The sequence below is a fragment of the Paralichthys olivaceus genome, chromosome 22 (assembly GCF_024713975.1).
Source record: "Paralichthys olivaceus isolate ysfri-2021 chromosome 22, ASM2471397v2, whole genome shotgun sequence".
Classification (NCBI taxonomy): Eukaryota; Metazoa; Chordata; class Actinopteri; order Pleuronectiformes; family Paralichthyidae; genus Paralichthys; species Paralichthys olivaceus.
In genome coordinates, this window is record NC_091114.1 from 11114199 (window position 1) to 11131055 (window position 16857).

Consider the following 16857-nt stretch of genomic DNA (forward strand, 5'->3'; position numbering starts at 1 on the left):
GGATGTCGGAGGCGGCCGAGGCGTGGGCGTGTTCGCGCACGCGGGTGTCACGGATTTTTTTTTATTTTTCCGCCGGTTGAATGATTTCCAGCTGTGGACGAGAGGAGCCATCGGTGTGGAGCGGAGGAGCCCGAGCGACCAGGAGCAAAGATGGAGCCGAGGAGGACCGGGGAGTTTCACCTGGAGTGAAGGAGCCGAGGATGGATCATTAAAAACACTGGAGCTGATCTGACCCGGTAAATATCCATCTGATCCTCACGCCGCTGATTGGGTTTGATATAAATGTGCACGATCTGTGACAGTAACCCACTTTACCAGCCTGAGCATCAGAGTTGCGTTTGCTCCTCTCAGCCTAACTTGATTGTTGCCGGAGAAATGATTTCAGTCCACGTCACTCATCTGCATAGGGAGTAAAATGCAACCATCCTGCGAGGCTGTTATTTTTTTCTTATCGCTCTCTGTGCTCGGCTTGTGATCAAGGGATCCACTAATTGCTGCGCATCCGAAACTACAAACATGGAAGGTACAGTTTGCATGTAGTGTCATCCCTCATCCCCCACCCTCTCTCACGATATATATATATATATATTTATATCCAGAGATAGGAGACACATCTGGGTTGAAAACTGTCCAAGATGGATGCAGCGCCGCTGTGCGCACGGATGCACGGCGGAGCGGCAGCAGGGGATCTGTAAAAAAAAAATCATCCATCACTCCATCACACATTAACAGCATCATTTTTCTCGCATCCGCAGGAGTAGGATGTTACTAGCGTCCGCCGTTGTGGTCTGGGAATGGCTGAACGAGCACGGACGCTGGCGGCCCTACAGCCCGGCTGTCTGTCACCACATCGAGGCAGTCATCCGGAGCGACCCGCGCTGTGGTAGCGTCGTCCTCGGCCAGGTGGACTCTCGCCTCTCGCCCTACATCATCGATTTGCATTCCATGCACCAGTTCCGACAAGACACAGGTGAGGAGGAGGGAGGAGAGGGGAGGCAGAGACATCCGGTGGAGGATGCTACGGTGCAGCCAGGGCCTTGGGTGGAGGCCTTTTATTATTGTTATTGCTTGTGCGTTTGATTTATTTCCTGTGCTCCAGATGTTGGAAGGCTTTTTGCTGCAAAGTGGGGTCCAACATCTGCAGGGTTCAAATTCTCATGTGCAGTAACATCCAAAATATCACAGTATGTCTGGTTTTATGGAAACACGATTAAAGGACAGGGGTGTTTTGCTGCACATCTGTGGTTTCTGAAAGTTGTCAGTGTTGAGGTGAGTCACTGGTAGGATCCGTGTGTGTGTGTGTGTGTGTGTCACATATGACACAGTAGCAGCTGAAGTGTCCAGTCACACACACACACACTGTAAACACTTCACTCCAGCACTTCCATTTAAAACACTAGCATCACTTCTTTCTTTTTGTAAGAGCATACAGACATAAGAGATGACCCATCACAAGAGGCTGTGACTCAGGAGGTAGAGTGGGTAGCCCACTAACCAGAGGGTCGGCGGTTTGATAACAGTCTCCCTAATTTGTGAAGTATGACAGAGAAAGTGCTGCATATATGTGAGAATGCTTGAAATACTGTAAAGTGCATTCAGTAATCAACAAGACTATAAAAGTGCTATGTGTGCAGACCGAGTGAAAGCCTCATATAAGCAGGTCGGCGTAAGACAAAGCCTGGGATTGTCAGTTGTCAGACGTCTAACTTTGGCAGACACACCAACACCACCCTCCTCTATCTCAATGCCGGCTGACAAAAGCCTTTGTGCAGTTTGTTTTCCGAACCCAGCAGAGGCTGAAATTATGTGGGAGGCAGGCCGGGTGCCCCCCAGTCTAAATAGGAGACAGGGGGGGAGTGAGGAATTTCAGGAGTCTGAGGTCAGTGAGGAAATGGGGTCGACGCGAGCAGCTTTTGTGAATGAACTCCCCTGTTGTCTGGTGTAATGCGGTCACACGTACTGTATGGATGAGAAGCTGGTTGGTTATTGTACTGCAAGGGTGGGTTAGTGGACCGATGCCTACCTGGCAGCCACAGGCCTGGGAGCAGGAGGCCCGGAAACACAGCATGAAGTTAGCTGTTAATAAATATGCAGTTGAAAAAGACACAAAATGGCCACAAAGGGGTGCAAAGAAAGGTAAAAGAACCACAAAGGGATAAAAATGGCCTCAAAGGGAAACAAACTTTCGCCTGAGGGTTTTTTTTTAACCATCTGTGAATGTTTTCTCATAGCCCCTCCATGGCTTTCATTGGTGCTTATTAAAGAAAAGAGAAATAATACCTGTTGAAATGTAAAATTCGTTTGTTCACTTGTGAAAAAGAGCCTAAATAAATGTGTATGCTCCTCCTGAAGACAGAATTTGACACTGAACGGTTTTAGAAGTGGAGTTTCTCTAGACAGCCTGGGAAAGCAAACACAGGCAGCTTTGGTTCGGATCAAGGCTGCCAGCCAATCAGAAATCAGAACACAGTGTGCTGTTACCAGGGGCAACCTGTTTGCCCAAATTCCTAGCAAGCAAACGCAGACATGTTGAATTTGTTAGGGTTGTAATCTACTTGTCCACAGCAAATAGTAGTGGAGGCGCTCACCTCCACTCACATCCACCTCTCATCATAGAGCAGCTTCAAACTTTATATCTCCAGTAAAAGTGTGTAGAAATCTGCAGAGCTGCATTCACAGTCTTCATAATGTGCATGCAGCCTTTTAATTATGTCGTGACCTCTGACCTCTTCCTCAGGTACCCTTCGAGCGGTACGACGTAGCTTCTACGACCCCACCTCAGCGCCAGGCCAAGGCTGGTTGTGGGAGTGGGAGAACGACGCTGGCAGTTGGACGGCGTACGACACAGACGTGGGCATCGCCATCCAGGCGGCACGAGATCGTCAGCAGCCCTGGCTGGACCTGGCGCCGCTGGGTTTCTGCTACCTTATTGACTTCGAAAGCATGACCCAAATAAACGGGCAGACGCAACGCTGCCGGCGCATCCAGCGTCGCTCTGACCTGGCTTACCCGTTGGTGTCCGGGCCCCTGCCCAAATCCCATCATGCCTGGGGGCCGGCGTCAATGCCCAGCCACGGAGGACTGCTCGGTGTGGACGTGTCTGGAGTGGGTATGGGGCTCAGGATGAGCAGCAGTGGGAATGGGAACGGGAGTGCGTACCCTAGCGGCGCTCTCCCTGCTTCAGCCATCACCTCTCTGGGACAGCCCTGCGCCTGTCAGCAGTGTATGCTGGTGCTGAGTGTCAAAGCGGGCACCATGTCAACCACTCACACTCTGGGTCGAAGACCACCACTGACCAAACCACCCAGTCCCAAAATCAGCAGCCACCCTGTCCCAGGAGGGTCGTATTCACTGACCCTTCCTCGGCCACCTACCCTGTCCCGATCACTTTCCCCAAACAGGACGTCTATAGTTGGGGCGACAGGGGGCTTCAGTGTGGGTGGTATGGGTGGTCCTGGAGGTGTGAGCATCGTCGGGGGCAGCGGCATCAGCAATGCCAACTTCGGCTTTGGAGGAGGCTTCACTCACTCTCTTTCCCTCCTCGGCTCGGCCACCGCAGCCCTCTCCATCTCCTCCACCAGGCCCCCTCCTCCACCTCTGCCCCCACCCCCGCCTCCTCCACCACCACCAGCCACCTCGTTGTCATCTATCGCCACCTCTGCCCCTCACCCTTCTGCCTCGCTCTCCATTTCCTGTCCTGTCCCCACAGCGCCCACAGCGGGCACCACACTCATCTCTACGGCTGCCTCCACCTGCACGCCCTCGCCTTCTGCCCGCGTCCTGGGCCCAGTGTCTACATCCGGTGCTGCTGCCTGCGCAGCGCCTCTGCCGCCCCGGTCCAGCCTAGCAGGGCTGAGCCGACCGGCACTGCAGCGTATCGCCATGGCTCAGTCACGCGCCCTCATTGCCTCTGGGTGAGTAGACGACCCCTGCAGTCACATTTTCACTTAGCTCAAAAATATTGTCATACAACCCAAAAGATTTTGTTCTCCAAAAAAGATGACATAAACAAAAGGAAAAGCAAAAATGTACATTCTGACATAAGAATAGTTCAGTATCTCATTTGTTTTTCAATTTAGTCCCAAAATTAAACTGTACATAAAGATGGACGACACATCTTCCACTGTGCAAAAATGAAGCCAAAAATTCTGGGATAAGAGCGGCTCCATCTTGCACTTTTGAAATCATTTGGAGCTTGAGTCTGCGCAGTTACGATCATGGGATGGAGCCGAGTTAGCTAGAATTCTTCATGTATAATTCAAACCTCCACAGTTGTCACATCCTGTATCAATTTTCAATAATTCAATTTACACAAAACAAACTGAGGCAGACTAAACGGGGTGTGGACGGGAATTTCTCATGTGCTTGAAGGCCTCATTACACAGTGTGTGACATTAGTGCTCATTAGCGTTTGTGAGCCTTTAATCTTTGTGACAAAGTCCAGTGAATTCCTTCTTTTCAACTGAGAAACAATGACGACCTTGCACAGTAAACTCGACAAGTGTTTCACACATTCAACACATTGTTTATGAAATAATTAACTTCATCAACACACATACAATTGTGCACGTGCAGTTAGTATATAGTTTTCACCAAACAGTAGTACTGGTAACCGTAGCAACCAATTTGGACCAGTGATGATAGAAAGCAGGTTTATGGAGTTGTTTGAATAACTTTGCTGAAAGTCTGCGGACATTATGGTGCACAAGTTGCGGCTGTCATCATATAAATTCATTAACATGGTTTTTACAATCAGCTTTAAATAATAGATTTTAATGTGAACCTGTAAGAAGTTAAACTTTTGTCCCTCTACACTTTTAGCTGAGAGCTTGGCAAGAGCTCCTTGAGTAGTGGAAGAAAAAGATAAGCATATTAAAGCCACTCATTGAAAACATCCTGGTGCTCATTCACATGGATGTTTCATTGAAAAGTCTTTTTTTCAGTAGTTAAATTTTGGATTGAGAAATATTTGTATATTTACAAATTCTGGATTTGTAAGTAGATCATTGAATTTATTTTTATATTTAAAAAAACATTCCAGTAACACATTTTTACTTAGAGTAGATCAATTGTCTTTTAAAATATCTGCAGGGGGATCTTTTTGTATTTTTGTATTTTTTGTATATACAGTTGTCATCATCAGTGAATGTAAATAAGTGAGGCCAGGCTCAGTGTGCGGGTGTCGTCACCAGAGGGCGCTGGTTCATAACAGTTTTGTGGCTCGGTGAACTAGGACTCAGCTGGTTCCTCATTATTTTATCGCAAGTTAATTTTTTTGAAGCTGGCGGCGAGTTTTTGTGAGCGTGTTACGAATGTTAGCTTCTAGATTTCATCATATTCCAATTACAGCCTGCTCACGATCTTTACATCTCACTGAACCTCTTCCTTTCTTTCTGGGACGCTTACTTGTTTTACAGTTGCCTAAAAAAGTATAATAAAGCAAGATCTCATGCATCCTTCACTGAAGAGTCTTTTAATGATTTTGGCTGCTTGTACTGTGATCAAACACTTCCTGTAAAAGACTGTGTGCTCTGAATTCTCACATTAGTGAAGACGACCTCCACAGCAGCTAATCCTCATATAAATACTGACAAGCACAGGCTTAATATCACTGCTCTGGTAATCTGAGCTGTGTGACCGACCCGTTCCTTCAGCAGATCAGGTGAGAGTCCTCCTCTATCCAGCAGATGGTCACACCTGCTGCTGAGGTAAAACCCAGTCACGTCACAGATGAAGAGTCTCTCTGATCCCATCAGCCTGGGACTCTGCTCACCTCTCTGCCGCTCGTCCTTCTTTTCTCCTTTAACTCATCCTCAGTGCACACGTCACTTAAGTGCCCCTGCTGTCATCATCATCATCATCACCCTCCTGCTTTGAAGGTTCCGTGTGTAAGATCTAGGTGAAAGGGAACTACCAGACATGTAATCCTCATGATGTTTTCACTAGTTCATTTCATCTAAATTGTATGAATTGTAGTTTTCTTTACTCCAGAAAAGGCCCTTTATATTTAAATACTTTATATTTACATTGAGGGGGTCCTCTTTACGGAGGCCGCCATGTTTTTTACATTGTCCAAACTGGACAAACTAGACACCTATTGAGTTTTGATGACAACTGAAAGATACCACAGGTTATTTTTCATGTTTGAAAGGGGAGGGTGAGGTGAGGGGTGTTCAGCTGTCACAAGCAATTTCAACACTAGATATCAGAAAATTCTACACACTGTCCCTTTAACCCTAAATTCACTCTCGGCACCACATGGACCACTCTGCTCATGTGACTGGGTCAAACACGTCCAGGAGCTGATGAACCCTGTGGTAGTTTTATCATATGATGGAGGTAATTTTTTTTTATAAACTCTAGTGTAAAGTCTTTTACATGTATGCATCTATACATACGTACGTATATTTGTGAGTGTCTATGTATATATACATTAAATAATGCAAAATCCTGATTTTGTTTCATGAACATATAGTAATTTCTGTGTACTAGCATTGTGTTGGTGTATCACGTTGTCTTATGGCAGCCTGACAGCGTCACGCGCGAACTCAGAGGTAATCCCTGCTGTGACGAATCTGTGGCCTGCAGCCAGACTGTGGTCAACAGATTGAAACAGGTGGATTAGCTCTATAAATGAGGAAAGAGACCTGACACCTGCTCACAAGCTACCTACATACCGCACCACTGTTAAACGTGAGGCTCGGTTAGAGGCACGAGAAAAAAAGAAATATCAGAAAGGACTGTTGCAACAAGTAGATATTGCTGCTGGAATAGTTTTGACTCATATCTGTGGTGTTTGGAGAGAAGGAAAGATGACTGTTATTTCTTATGGCAGACCGTAAGTACACATGCGAGTGGACAGTTGTAGTTGTGATATTAATGTGAGGTTCATGTGTGTTTCCCCTCTGGATGAGCAGAGATATAGTTCAACGGTTTGATATTTTATTTAAATAAAAGCATATGAGTTTACAAATTAAAAAATACATTTTTTAAAGATTAAATGTTAAAATCGATGTTGCTGCTGAAATTGCCACCACCCAGGATGCTATGGTTTTGTCTGTGCTTTTTTTTTGTCCGTTTGTAAGCGGGATTACACAAAAAAGTACTCAACTGATTTCCATGAAATTTGTGGAGGGGTGAGGCAGAAACGTTGGTGTAGATCTGGATCAGGTTTTATTTTGTCACTTTCTTTTACATTTTTCAACATTTTCCTTGATTTCTCAGAGACTGATTAATGGATCTTGATATAAAAAATCCTGAGGAAATCCAGATGTGGAAAATATAAATGTGGTTTCATTGAGGGACTGTTGGGCTTTGGAGGAGGTATATGCTCTATAGAGTTTCATTCTAGTTTGGACCTGACATGATGTCCTCATTTTAAGTTGAAAATGCTTGAATTTGTCTTTTAAAAAAATTTAATCATAGTCTATCACTTATCAATATTTTACCGGCTTGGGTATTGAGTACGATATCAGCCACATCAGCCAGACCCTATAATTAACTGTCATCTCTCATGTGCTGTCATCCCAAGCTTAAGCCTCACATAGCCGGAAGTCCCATCTGATAATTATGGGACAGTATGTCAACAGCTCTATTTGTTTCTCCACATGACTCGAGAAAAGCTCCTTAACCTGCTGACTCTGGGTCAAGTGGCCACTAGCATATGCTGCGGCCGCCTTTGTGCGCACAGGTGACTCAACAGATATTGACACTTTCAATCTGGTGCTGCTGAGTTGACCTGACCTGTTGAGTGTTTAATGTCAGCGATGAAATGATCTGAAGATTAATTAGTGTTTTTCTCTCTTCATGTTTTTCAGTGTGCCAACAGTTCCAGTGAAGAACCTAAATGGATCTAGCCCTGTGCACCCTGCACTGGCAGGTAAAGATATGGTCATATTACCTATTTCCCCACAGTGACACACATAGTCACATTTGGCCCCATATTTAACTAGAATTTGAGTAAATCCACCTTCACCAGTCTGTCAATATATAATTCCCATTATCATGCAATGAGTGAACCCCAAATACAGTGTCTCACATCCTCCCTCTTCTGGCTGTATTTAGGCATCACAGGCATCCTGATGAGCGCAGCAGGGCTTCCCGTCTGCCTGACCCGCCCGCCCAAGCTGGTGCTTCATCCTCCACCCGTCAGCAAGAGCGACATCAAGCCTGTGCCCGGTCTGGGCCACTGCTGCCGCAAGACCACCAAGAAGCAGGCCCGTAAAGGTGGGCATGATGATGAGGAAGTCTGCTTTCGCTTTTACCTTGAGGTGCATTTTCTTCACTAACAGATCATCACACTTTGTGTTTTTATTTCTCAGGCAAGACCCCTGAGGAGGTGGTGAAGCGGTACCTTCAGAAAGTTCGTAATCCTCCAGAAGAGGTGAGTTCAGCAACAATTGGCCCAAATACACGTTTGGACATAGGTTTGTTCATTTCATTTATTTATTTCAAATTTGTAACAATCTTGAATATGCATGTCATGGTCTTCATTAGCAGTTGTCATGGAGATGAATTTGTGCTGAGTTTGTGATTAAATAGTGGTTATATGTGCAGGAGGGGAGTTACAGTATAACCTGTGACAACTAAGCAAACTCCATCTGCTGATGAAGGCCATGACATGTGTGTGAAAGCTCTGGTAATAGGATATACACATTCCTCTGTTTGGCTTTCACAGGTCACTTGAATCAAACAACCTGATATTTTTGCGTTCAAAACTGTTTGTATCAGGTTGGATGAAAAATTAATCTTAAACCTGCTTCCCCATCTCAGGACTGCACCATCTGCATGGAGGCCCTGGCAGGACCGTCAGGCTATAAGGGCCCCGGTGTGGGCGGCATCTCCCGGGCTGAATCGGTGGGCCGTCTTGCACAGTGTGGCCATCAGTACCACCTCCAGTGCCTCGTCGCCATGTACAACAATGGCAACAAGGACGGCAGCCTGCAGTGCCCCACCTGCAAAACCATTTACGGAGTCAAGACTGGCAACCAGCCCCCGGGCAAGATGGAGTACCACGTCATCCCACACTCACTGCCCGGCCACCCGGACTGTAAAACCATCCGGATCATTTACAACATCCCTCCTGGCATCCAGGTACATTGAGGTGCTTCTGTGATGTAAGGTTATCTCTTTCTTAGATTAAATCCTGGCTTGAATGATTTGATAAACTTTCTCTTTAGGGCCCAGAGCATCCAAATCCCGGCAAACCCTTCACTGCCCGTGGGTTCCCCAGACACTGCTACCTCCCCGACAGTGAGAAGGGACGCAAGGTAAATGAGAGAACGTCTCTTTCTGATTTTATAACGGTACAAAGACAAAATGCCTTGATTATGTGAAATTAACATCTATTATCCTGAATTTCTTGTCCAGGTTCTGAGGCTGCTCCTGGTAGCGTGGGACCGCCGGCTCATCTTCTCCGTCGGGACGTCCAGCACCACCGGTGAGTCTGACACAGTCATCTGGAACGAGGTGCACCACAAGACGGAGTTTGGTTCCAACCTGACTGGCCACGGCTACCCTGACCCCGGCCACTTGGACAATGTCCTGGAGGAGCTGAAGGCTCAGGGCATCACAGAGGAGGAGTGTCTACCCAGAGACTGAGCAGAGACACTCAAGACACAAGACACCAGACCGGAGTCTGTAAACTGCACGACGCCGGAAACGGGATCTGGAGTTGGACATTTTCAAAATCTATAAAAGACTAACTTTTACCACTACAGTTTAAAAAAACAAAACTCTTCACTGGAACTCTACAGATGTAGTTCCAGCAGAATTCGCTGAGATGAAAACTTCTCCTATGACTGCATGAGTCAGTTTGGAAACATGGGGAATCATTGTCGTCCCTGATGCAGTAACGGTGTCAGGATCACAGATGTTATCCAGTGAGACATTCGAGAAAAAAAATCATTTCTACTGTGAGACTTCTTATCAAGAATGTAACTAAGTCAATTTCGCTGAACTGGAGTGTTTAACACTGCGACTGCTGCTATGTGGAATTGAAGGAGGTTAAAATGAAGTCAAAAGTTGGGTCCGTATGTTTTTAAAGTGTTAGTCCACAAGCAGAAATAACTTTTCACAGCAGATAAATACTTCATGTGTATAACTGGATATCTGAGCATGGATATTTGCTGACCTCTAGTGGTACTTTTCCAGAACGACATTCCTTTTTAGGTTTAATTTTTAACCTCTTATTATTGTATATTATGAATACTTGATATATTATATTATATTGTTTCCATTCTGTCATATTTTTATATTTTAATCTTACCGTTTTTTTTATATGGTGTGTTTCATTGCTTTGTTTTTGGGTGTGGCGAGACAGACTGGTGTACCTGAGTTTGCCTGACACTTAATTTGCCATTTACCAGCCCCCTTTCTTTTAAAAAACAAAACAAAAACAGTAATTTACAGTATTTTCTATTTTGTAGTTTCACAAACTGACATTCCTTAATTGTTTTGCCCTCCGAGCATGGGTGAGATGAATAGCTTTCTGTGTCTTTTAATAGCTGCATTAATGTTAGGGACTGATCGGAGGAGTAAATACCCACAATGCCAGGATTGAACCTTCCGCCTGAGCTCAGATTTGCACAGAGAGGACACGGGACAACTTGTAACTACTGTACTTATGTGTAAGACACACACACCAGCCTCAATTGCTCTTATCAAACTACAAAATGCGGCCAATTAGTTGTTTTCGTCATGTTTGGTGTTCGCCTGCATGAGCAGGTGCAAAAGACTATCTCTTGTTGTGGGAGCAGCTTTGGACAAAGTGGTCCAGTCAGTTTGCATCCGGTCCATCGCAGACCGGTTTATGATGAAGTACAATGGACAAGATGTACAACAGTATTTGTTGACATACTAACGTAGGCCAACATTAAAAGCATTTATACTTTATGATACGTTACGTATGCACTGTACTGTATGTATGTGTTTTATGTGCACAAATTTGCATTAAACGTTTTTCTAAGGTTCCAACGTATCAGAACCCTACTCTGGTTTTACTTATTTTTGTATTATTGTTTGTGCTATTTTTATAAAAGAAATGTGGCAATGTGATTCTAGTGTTAACAGTAGTGAATGTAGAGGAAAGCCATGAATTTCAAAAAAACTAAGATTTAGGTGAAAGGGATCTATTAACAGAAATTGGATATAAAATAATCCTAGTGATGTTTTCTCCAGTGTGTTTAATTTAAATGTATGAATTGTTTTCTTTACCTTTTTTTAGGGTTTAGGGTTTTCAGCTATTTAGATTAATATCTTTAAATTTGGTTTAAATATTTATGGGAAGAAAAAGTAAGATGACCACAAAGACTACTGCAGAGACTAATTACAGTACTGTAGGCTATGTAAAGCAGCTTGCATATAAAGTATAGTGGGACTGAAGACTACCAAAAGTACTTTTTTGTCTCTGGCTAAAGCAGATAAATATATTAATATAATTCTTTTTCAATTTTAACTAAACCAAGAAATAATGCTTTTATAAATATATATTCACATTTGTTCCACTGAGATAGTAATAACGACCTTGAGGTGGCACTACTACAGTTTTAAATGGTTTACTTTGCTCTGCAAATGCTTCCTCAATAAGCTTATAATATATCTTGATACTGTATAATCAAGATTGTTGAGATCTTTGAAAATGTATTATTACGTTGTGTAAAATGTCAAAGGTTCCTGAAAAATACATTTTAGTTAGCTTTGTCTTCTCGTTAGATTGTAAGGATGCTTTAGATCACACTCATTCTACTTCTTAGACATGAGTGGTGCATGTCCAGTTTATCTGTAGATTAGTCTGGCTCTTGGATTAGTAGTCCGGATTACCACTACTTTAATGAATGACAAAATTTACTGAGGAAAATACAATTATATTGAGCCCAGTAGGAAAACACAGACATGATACTGGAATAGAAGGTTTATAAGCAACTGCGGTTGATAAATCACTGAAATAGTACTTTTAAAAAAAATGACTTTAAGGCATCTTCTCTACAAGGCAACAAACAACCCTGCAGAAATAATGAGCTCACATAAACAAATAATCAAATTTCTGCTCTTTTGGAGGTGCAGGCCTTATCACTGGCGGCTGAAGGCAAATGAGAAAAACAAAAATACAAAGCCTTTCACGCTAACTTTCATTCACTTTTCCCATTTCTGCACAAACGGAGCTTAACGTTTCTCTTAAGTGACAGATGTGATGGATCGGGTAAAGCTGCCAATTTGCGTTTTATGACACAAACTCACCAGCCGCCTGTCAGGTTACTGAGGAGCAGATGGGGTTGAGGGTCTAATCAGGCCAGAACTGAGTTAAGCCACGCTGACATCAACTCGTGGCACTAATAAAGATGAAGTGAGGGTATACTGATTGTGTTGCTGCATCACCATTCCTGCCCTGCAAAGATAAATATGGAGAGGCAGAGCAGCAGCTGAGATGCTGCAGAGAAAAAGGTTTTACTGTGGCTGTGCTGCATGAATATAAAAAAAAAAAAAGATGGGGAACAAAGAGGGGAGAGAGAGAAAGGGAGGAGGAGACAAGAGGCAAAATGCAAATGTTATGGTAGGTTAAGGTGGTAGAGTTGGGGGCAGACAGAGATCTCTGCTTTGCTGAGACTTAAATGGGGGAGGGGTCCCAAACTGGTCAGAGAAACCCTTCCTTTTGGGGGTCCATTGTCTACCACCCACTGCTATGAATAGAAAGCTGATTACACCAGTCAGCATATTGTGTTCCTCTCTAGGGTTGCCTGTGGTGCGATCACCACATGTTGCCATTTTGTCTGATATCTCTCCTTTTATTATTTCCACCTTAAGTGTTTCACAGCTTTCCGGTGAAAGGCTTTTGCTCCTTTTAGGTCCAGCCTGCAGCCTGGATGTGTTTTCTTTCCCTGCTACATCATCATCAGACAAAGCAAATCACCCCTCTCCCTGCATCAAAATGACTTGTCTATTATTAAAAGCTTTTAAATGGAGCAGCGTGTTGGCCGACTACCAAACCTGGTGCCTTGTTGCCGAGGAAACGCATACCCGTGGTCTCACTTCTCCTTTTTTCTCTCCTCCTCCCCTGGAGGCTCATATTTCAAAACTGTCAGGATTGTGCGCTCACACTGCTGCATTTCAGCTAAAAGCTTTTTGTGCTGCCAGTCGAGCAGAATGGAGGGGAAGGGCGAGCGGACGGGAGTGGTTAGAGCAGAGGGGAGGGAAAATGAAGGGCCTCCCTCACCGTTGCCAAGGCAACTTGATGTCATGGTGACATCATGCACCACTAAAAGCTTTTAACCGGATTCCTCTCCTGCCTTAGGCCCCATTTTGAGTCCTCTTTCAGCGAGGCTAAGGGGAAGGGCACAGGCAGGACGGTGGTGTGTGTGTGCCTCCATGCATGTCTCACACCTCACACAGCTCCCAGCTCGGTAAAAGCCTTTCAAATTCAGCCTCTAAAGATCCAGTTTCTGCAAACACAAAGGCCAAGAGAACCATTTCAAAGACAAAATGTCATCAGAGGATTTCAGCTACCTGATGCCAGGCCACAGTGAGAAACACAGACGGGCCCCGAACTGGACCGATGGTGAAATGAAGGCCCTCCTCTACGTGTGGGACGAACACCACAACGAACTGAAAATGAGCAAGAGGAACGCCAAGGTTTACGAGAAGATGTCGCAGAGGTTTTTCCAGCTGACCGGGGAGCAGCGTTTCAAAGAGGAGATCAAGATGAAAATCACCAACATGTCCTTCCAGTACAGGCAAGTGCACCAGATTGGCGTCCATCCAGAGCTGTGACTCTTCACTCCAGATGTTGCATGACTACTAACATCCCTCTTTTGCTCCCAACAGGCGACTGAAATCCACAATTGCAGAAAACGGGGAGATGCCGGACTGGCCGTACTTTAAATCCATTGAGAAGATCCTCTCCAAGCCGCTGGAGAATGGGCGCGTGAACTCTGTGGAGTTTGTGGCCTCCACTGCGGGCCCCTCCACTTCCTCCCAGTCGACAGACAACCTGGTGGCCCCGTCAGAGGAGGGCATGATGGGATTCCTGCCAGAGTACACAGGCTCCTCAGATGAGATGGAGATAAAGCAAGAGCTGGAGTCGTTGAGCTCTGACAGTGACAACACACAGGGATCCAGGTATTGTGTGTGTATGTCCATCTGTCTGTCTATCTATCTATCTGTCTATCTGTCTATCTATCTATCTATATATATATATATATATATATATATATATATATATATATATATATATCCCTCTTTCTATCTATCTATCTATCTATATATCTATATATATATATATCTTTCTTTCTTTCTATCCATCCGTCCATCCAAGCATCCAAAATGGGATATCTAGATGCCTGAATGTGAATGAAATGTTTCCAATAACTAACATCCCATCACAAACATATTAAAGCTATCTCTATAAAAAACTATTGAGACACTCCATCCACTGAAGAAAGCCATTGATTGTGGCTGAACAGGAAAGTAAGAAATGGCACAGAGCTAGAATTTTAAAAAACTTCTGCACAATAAATGACAGATTGTAGTACTAAAACTAAAAGAGCTGAGGAAAATGGTATGATAATGTTCAGACTCACTCAGTAAACTGTAACAGATGCCTTGGATCAAATGTATTCATTTTGTGTCTCTTAAGACTATTTTAAAACTAAGAAATCAAGCAGCTTTTAGAAAACATCAGGAAATATGAGGGACCAGATTCGATCGGTCCTGTTGATACTGTATAACATCAACAAACAAAATGTGTCCTTCTCTAAACTCTCTTTAGCTGACACTTAATCTAATCACCTTGAATTTAATATAAAACTCCCTAATAGTCTCTCTAAAGCTGGAATTAGGTGCTGCCTTACTGAAAAAATAAAATAACTGTGGCGTAAGTTTATCAGGATATTATTAAATATAATTTTATTCCAGGCTAGCCATGGTTATCTTCAGCTGGATTTAGTGCTCTATGGTCGGCTATAGGGAGTTGACTAGTTCAGTATTGAGCGTTAACCTTTGTACTAGGCTAACAGCAAATGTTTTTATTCAGTATTCAACATTGCTCTCAAAAAAACTTTTATTATACTTTACTTTTATGATTCTTGGCTTTGAGAGAACTGCATAATGGACACTGGCTGAAGACTCTAGAGATCAAAATTAGATTTTGAAGCAATTTCCTCCCCATCTTTCTGTTCTCCAGTTCCCGTCCTATTTCAGCGAAGAAGAGGCACGCCAACAAGCATCTTTCCATGAAGAGGAAGAAGCTGCGGGTAATGCAGGCCATGCTGCAGCAACAAAGGCGGTCGAGCCGAGCTATCGAAGAGACGTGCAGGGAGGTCCGTCGAGCCATGCACCAACAGAACCTTCTCCAGGTGCAGTGTCTGCAGCTGCAGGAGCGTATGATGAACCTCCTGGAGAAGTTGATCCAGCCGCCCTCCGCCACGTCATGGCGTCAGAGTGGAAACCAGGACCCAGGGAACCCATGAAGCATGTAGGTTATGGTTGCTGGGAGAGATCCTGCCATGCCAATAGCCTCTCTGACACAAAAATAAAGCATATTTATTTTTGATTTCGCTTTAATGTTGAACAGAGAGGAGCTAAAACACGCACTTTTGATTTCTGTAGGCGCGCTCCGCCTGAATGTCTTTAATGGAAGTCAAGGACACTTGTAGCAGATCTTTCTTGATAATTAGCACCCATTAAGAACACTGTGGTGACAACAGCAAGGCAAAAACCGATTTATCACTTCAGTTTTGTTTTTACTGTGGAAAGATGATTGCAAGTTGGGGCAGTTGGATGCCAAACCAGGACGATTTGTTATGAACCATAAATTGAGGCAATAATCCCTGTTGTACTGGAGGGGATTGTCAGCAAATAACATCGTAATCGACACAAAGAGCATCAGATTCCATGTTAGGGGAAATTTTATAGCTCTTAGATATGTCCTTCTTTGTGTTCAATAGCAGAACAGTCAGTAATAACAAAAACACTCTGGCCTCCTGCAGAAGAGACGGAATTGTGTTTTGATTCTACAGTGGCATGTTGATGTAGCTCCACAGAAGTAACTAGAAAAGACAGGTGCCCTGTCGAGTGGTAATGTCAAGATACACTTGAAAACTGTTCGAGGTTAAATATGTTTATAGATGATGAATAGAATAAATCCTTTTCAAATCCAGCAATTATGGATTACAGTGTGTGTCATTGTGACCCTGCAGACTAAATCTGTCCTGCATTAAATTGAACTGAGTAGAGAGAATTTAATGTTGCATTTGATACATGCAGATGTCAAGACAGAGACAGAATAGAACGTTTCCTTTTCTTTTCATATATTAAAATGACCTGTTCTCGTTTTGTAATTCTGCTGAATAAAACAAATCATAATCTGGCCATCATTTCATGTGTCTCACTGTGATTTTACCTCAGCATATCTGTCTCTGCAGCGTGATTATTGAAATGCAAAAACACACAGAAGGACAGAAGCGATAGAGCTGAAATGTTGAGGTCTTTGCCTTCCAGTCTATTTTAAGAGGATTTGGAGAAACTAGGGATTAAATTGGTTCTATCGCACACCACACCAACTCCATGGAAGCCACCGCTTCAAGAAAAAGAAAATGCAACTCAAAATTTTTTTCCCCCCAAAAAAATACACACAAATCTTGCAGCCTGTGATGGGACATTACACTCACATCGATGATAAATGGAACAAAGTGCAATCGGTCGTCATGGTGTATTACTAGTTCAATCAATAATCAATAATCCTATTGACACATGACGTATTGTCTGTGTGTTGCAAATGTGTTGGCTGCACGCCTGTAATAAAGCCATGTGACTCAGTGTGTAGCCGTTGCAGCCCTTTGACCACAGAGGTAATGTTTACACACC

At 43.9% G+C, this 16857-nt stretch overlaps 2 protein-coding genes across 3 annotated transcripts; both read left to right on the top strand.

The window, feature by feature from the left end:
• Positions 1 to 54: 54 nt before the first annotated feature.
• Positions 55 to 10978, top strand: dtx4a (deltex 4, E3 ubiquitin ligase a). 2 transcript variants are annotated; one of them, XM_069518761.1, is made up of 9 exons: positions 55 to 236; positions 756 to 970; positions 2738 to 3914; positions 7818 to 7879; positions 8065 to 8226; positions 8322 to 8383; positions 8773 to 9093; positions 9180 to 9269; positions 9370 to 10978. In XM_069518761.1, exons 2-9 carry the CDS (start codon positions 763 to 765, stop codon positions 9598 to 9600), a joined length of 2313 nt encoding a protein of 770 aa, XP_069374862.1. In that variant the 5' UTR covers positions 55 to 236; positions 756 to 762; the 3' UTR covers positions 9601 to 10978. The 2 variants fall into 2 exon arrangements, with proteins under 2 accessions (XP_069374862.1, XP_069374863.1); XM_069518762.1 differs by lacking the exon at positions 55 to 236 and adding an exon at positions 387 to 523.
• A 2364-nt stretch (positions 10979 to 13342) lies between these two features.
• Positions 13343 to 16040, top strand: msantd1 (Myb/SANT-like DNA-binding domain containing 1). The gene is made up of 3 exons (XM_020095661.2): positions 13343 to 13727; positions 13819 to 14112; positions 15176 to 16040. The coding sequence occupies exons 1-3, from the start codon at positions 13477 to 13479 to the stop codon at positions 15459 to 15461; spliced, it is 831 nt and encodes a 276-aa protein (XP_019951220.1). The 5' UTR covers positions 13343 to 13476; the 3' UTR covers positions 15462 to 16040.
• The last annotated feature ends 817 nt before the right edge of the window (positions 16041 to 16857 follow it).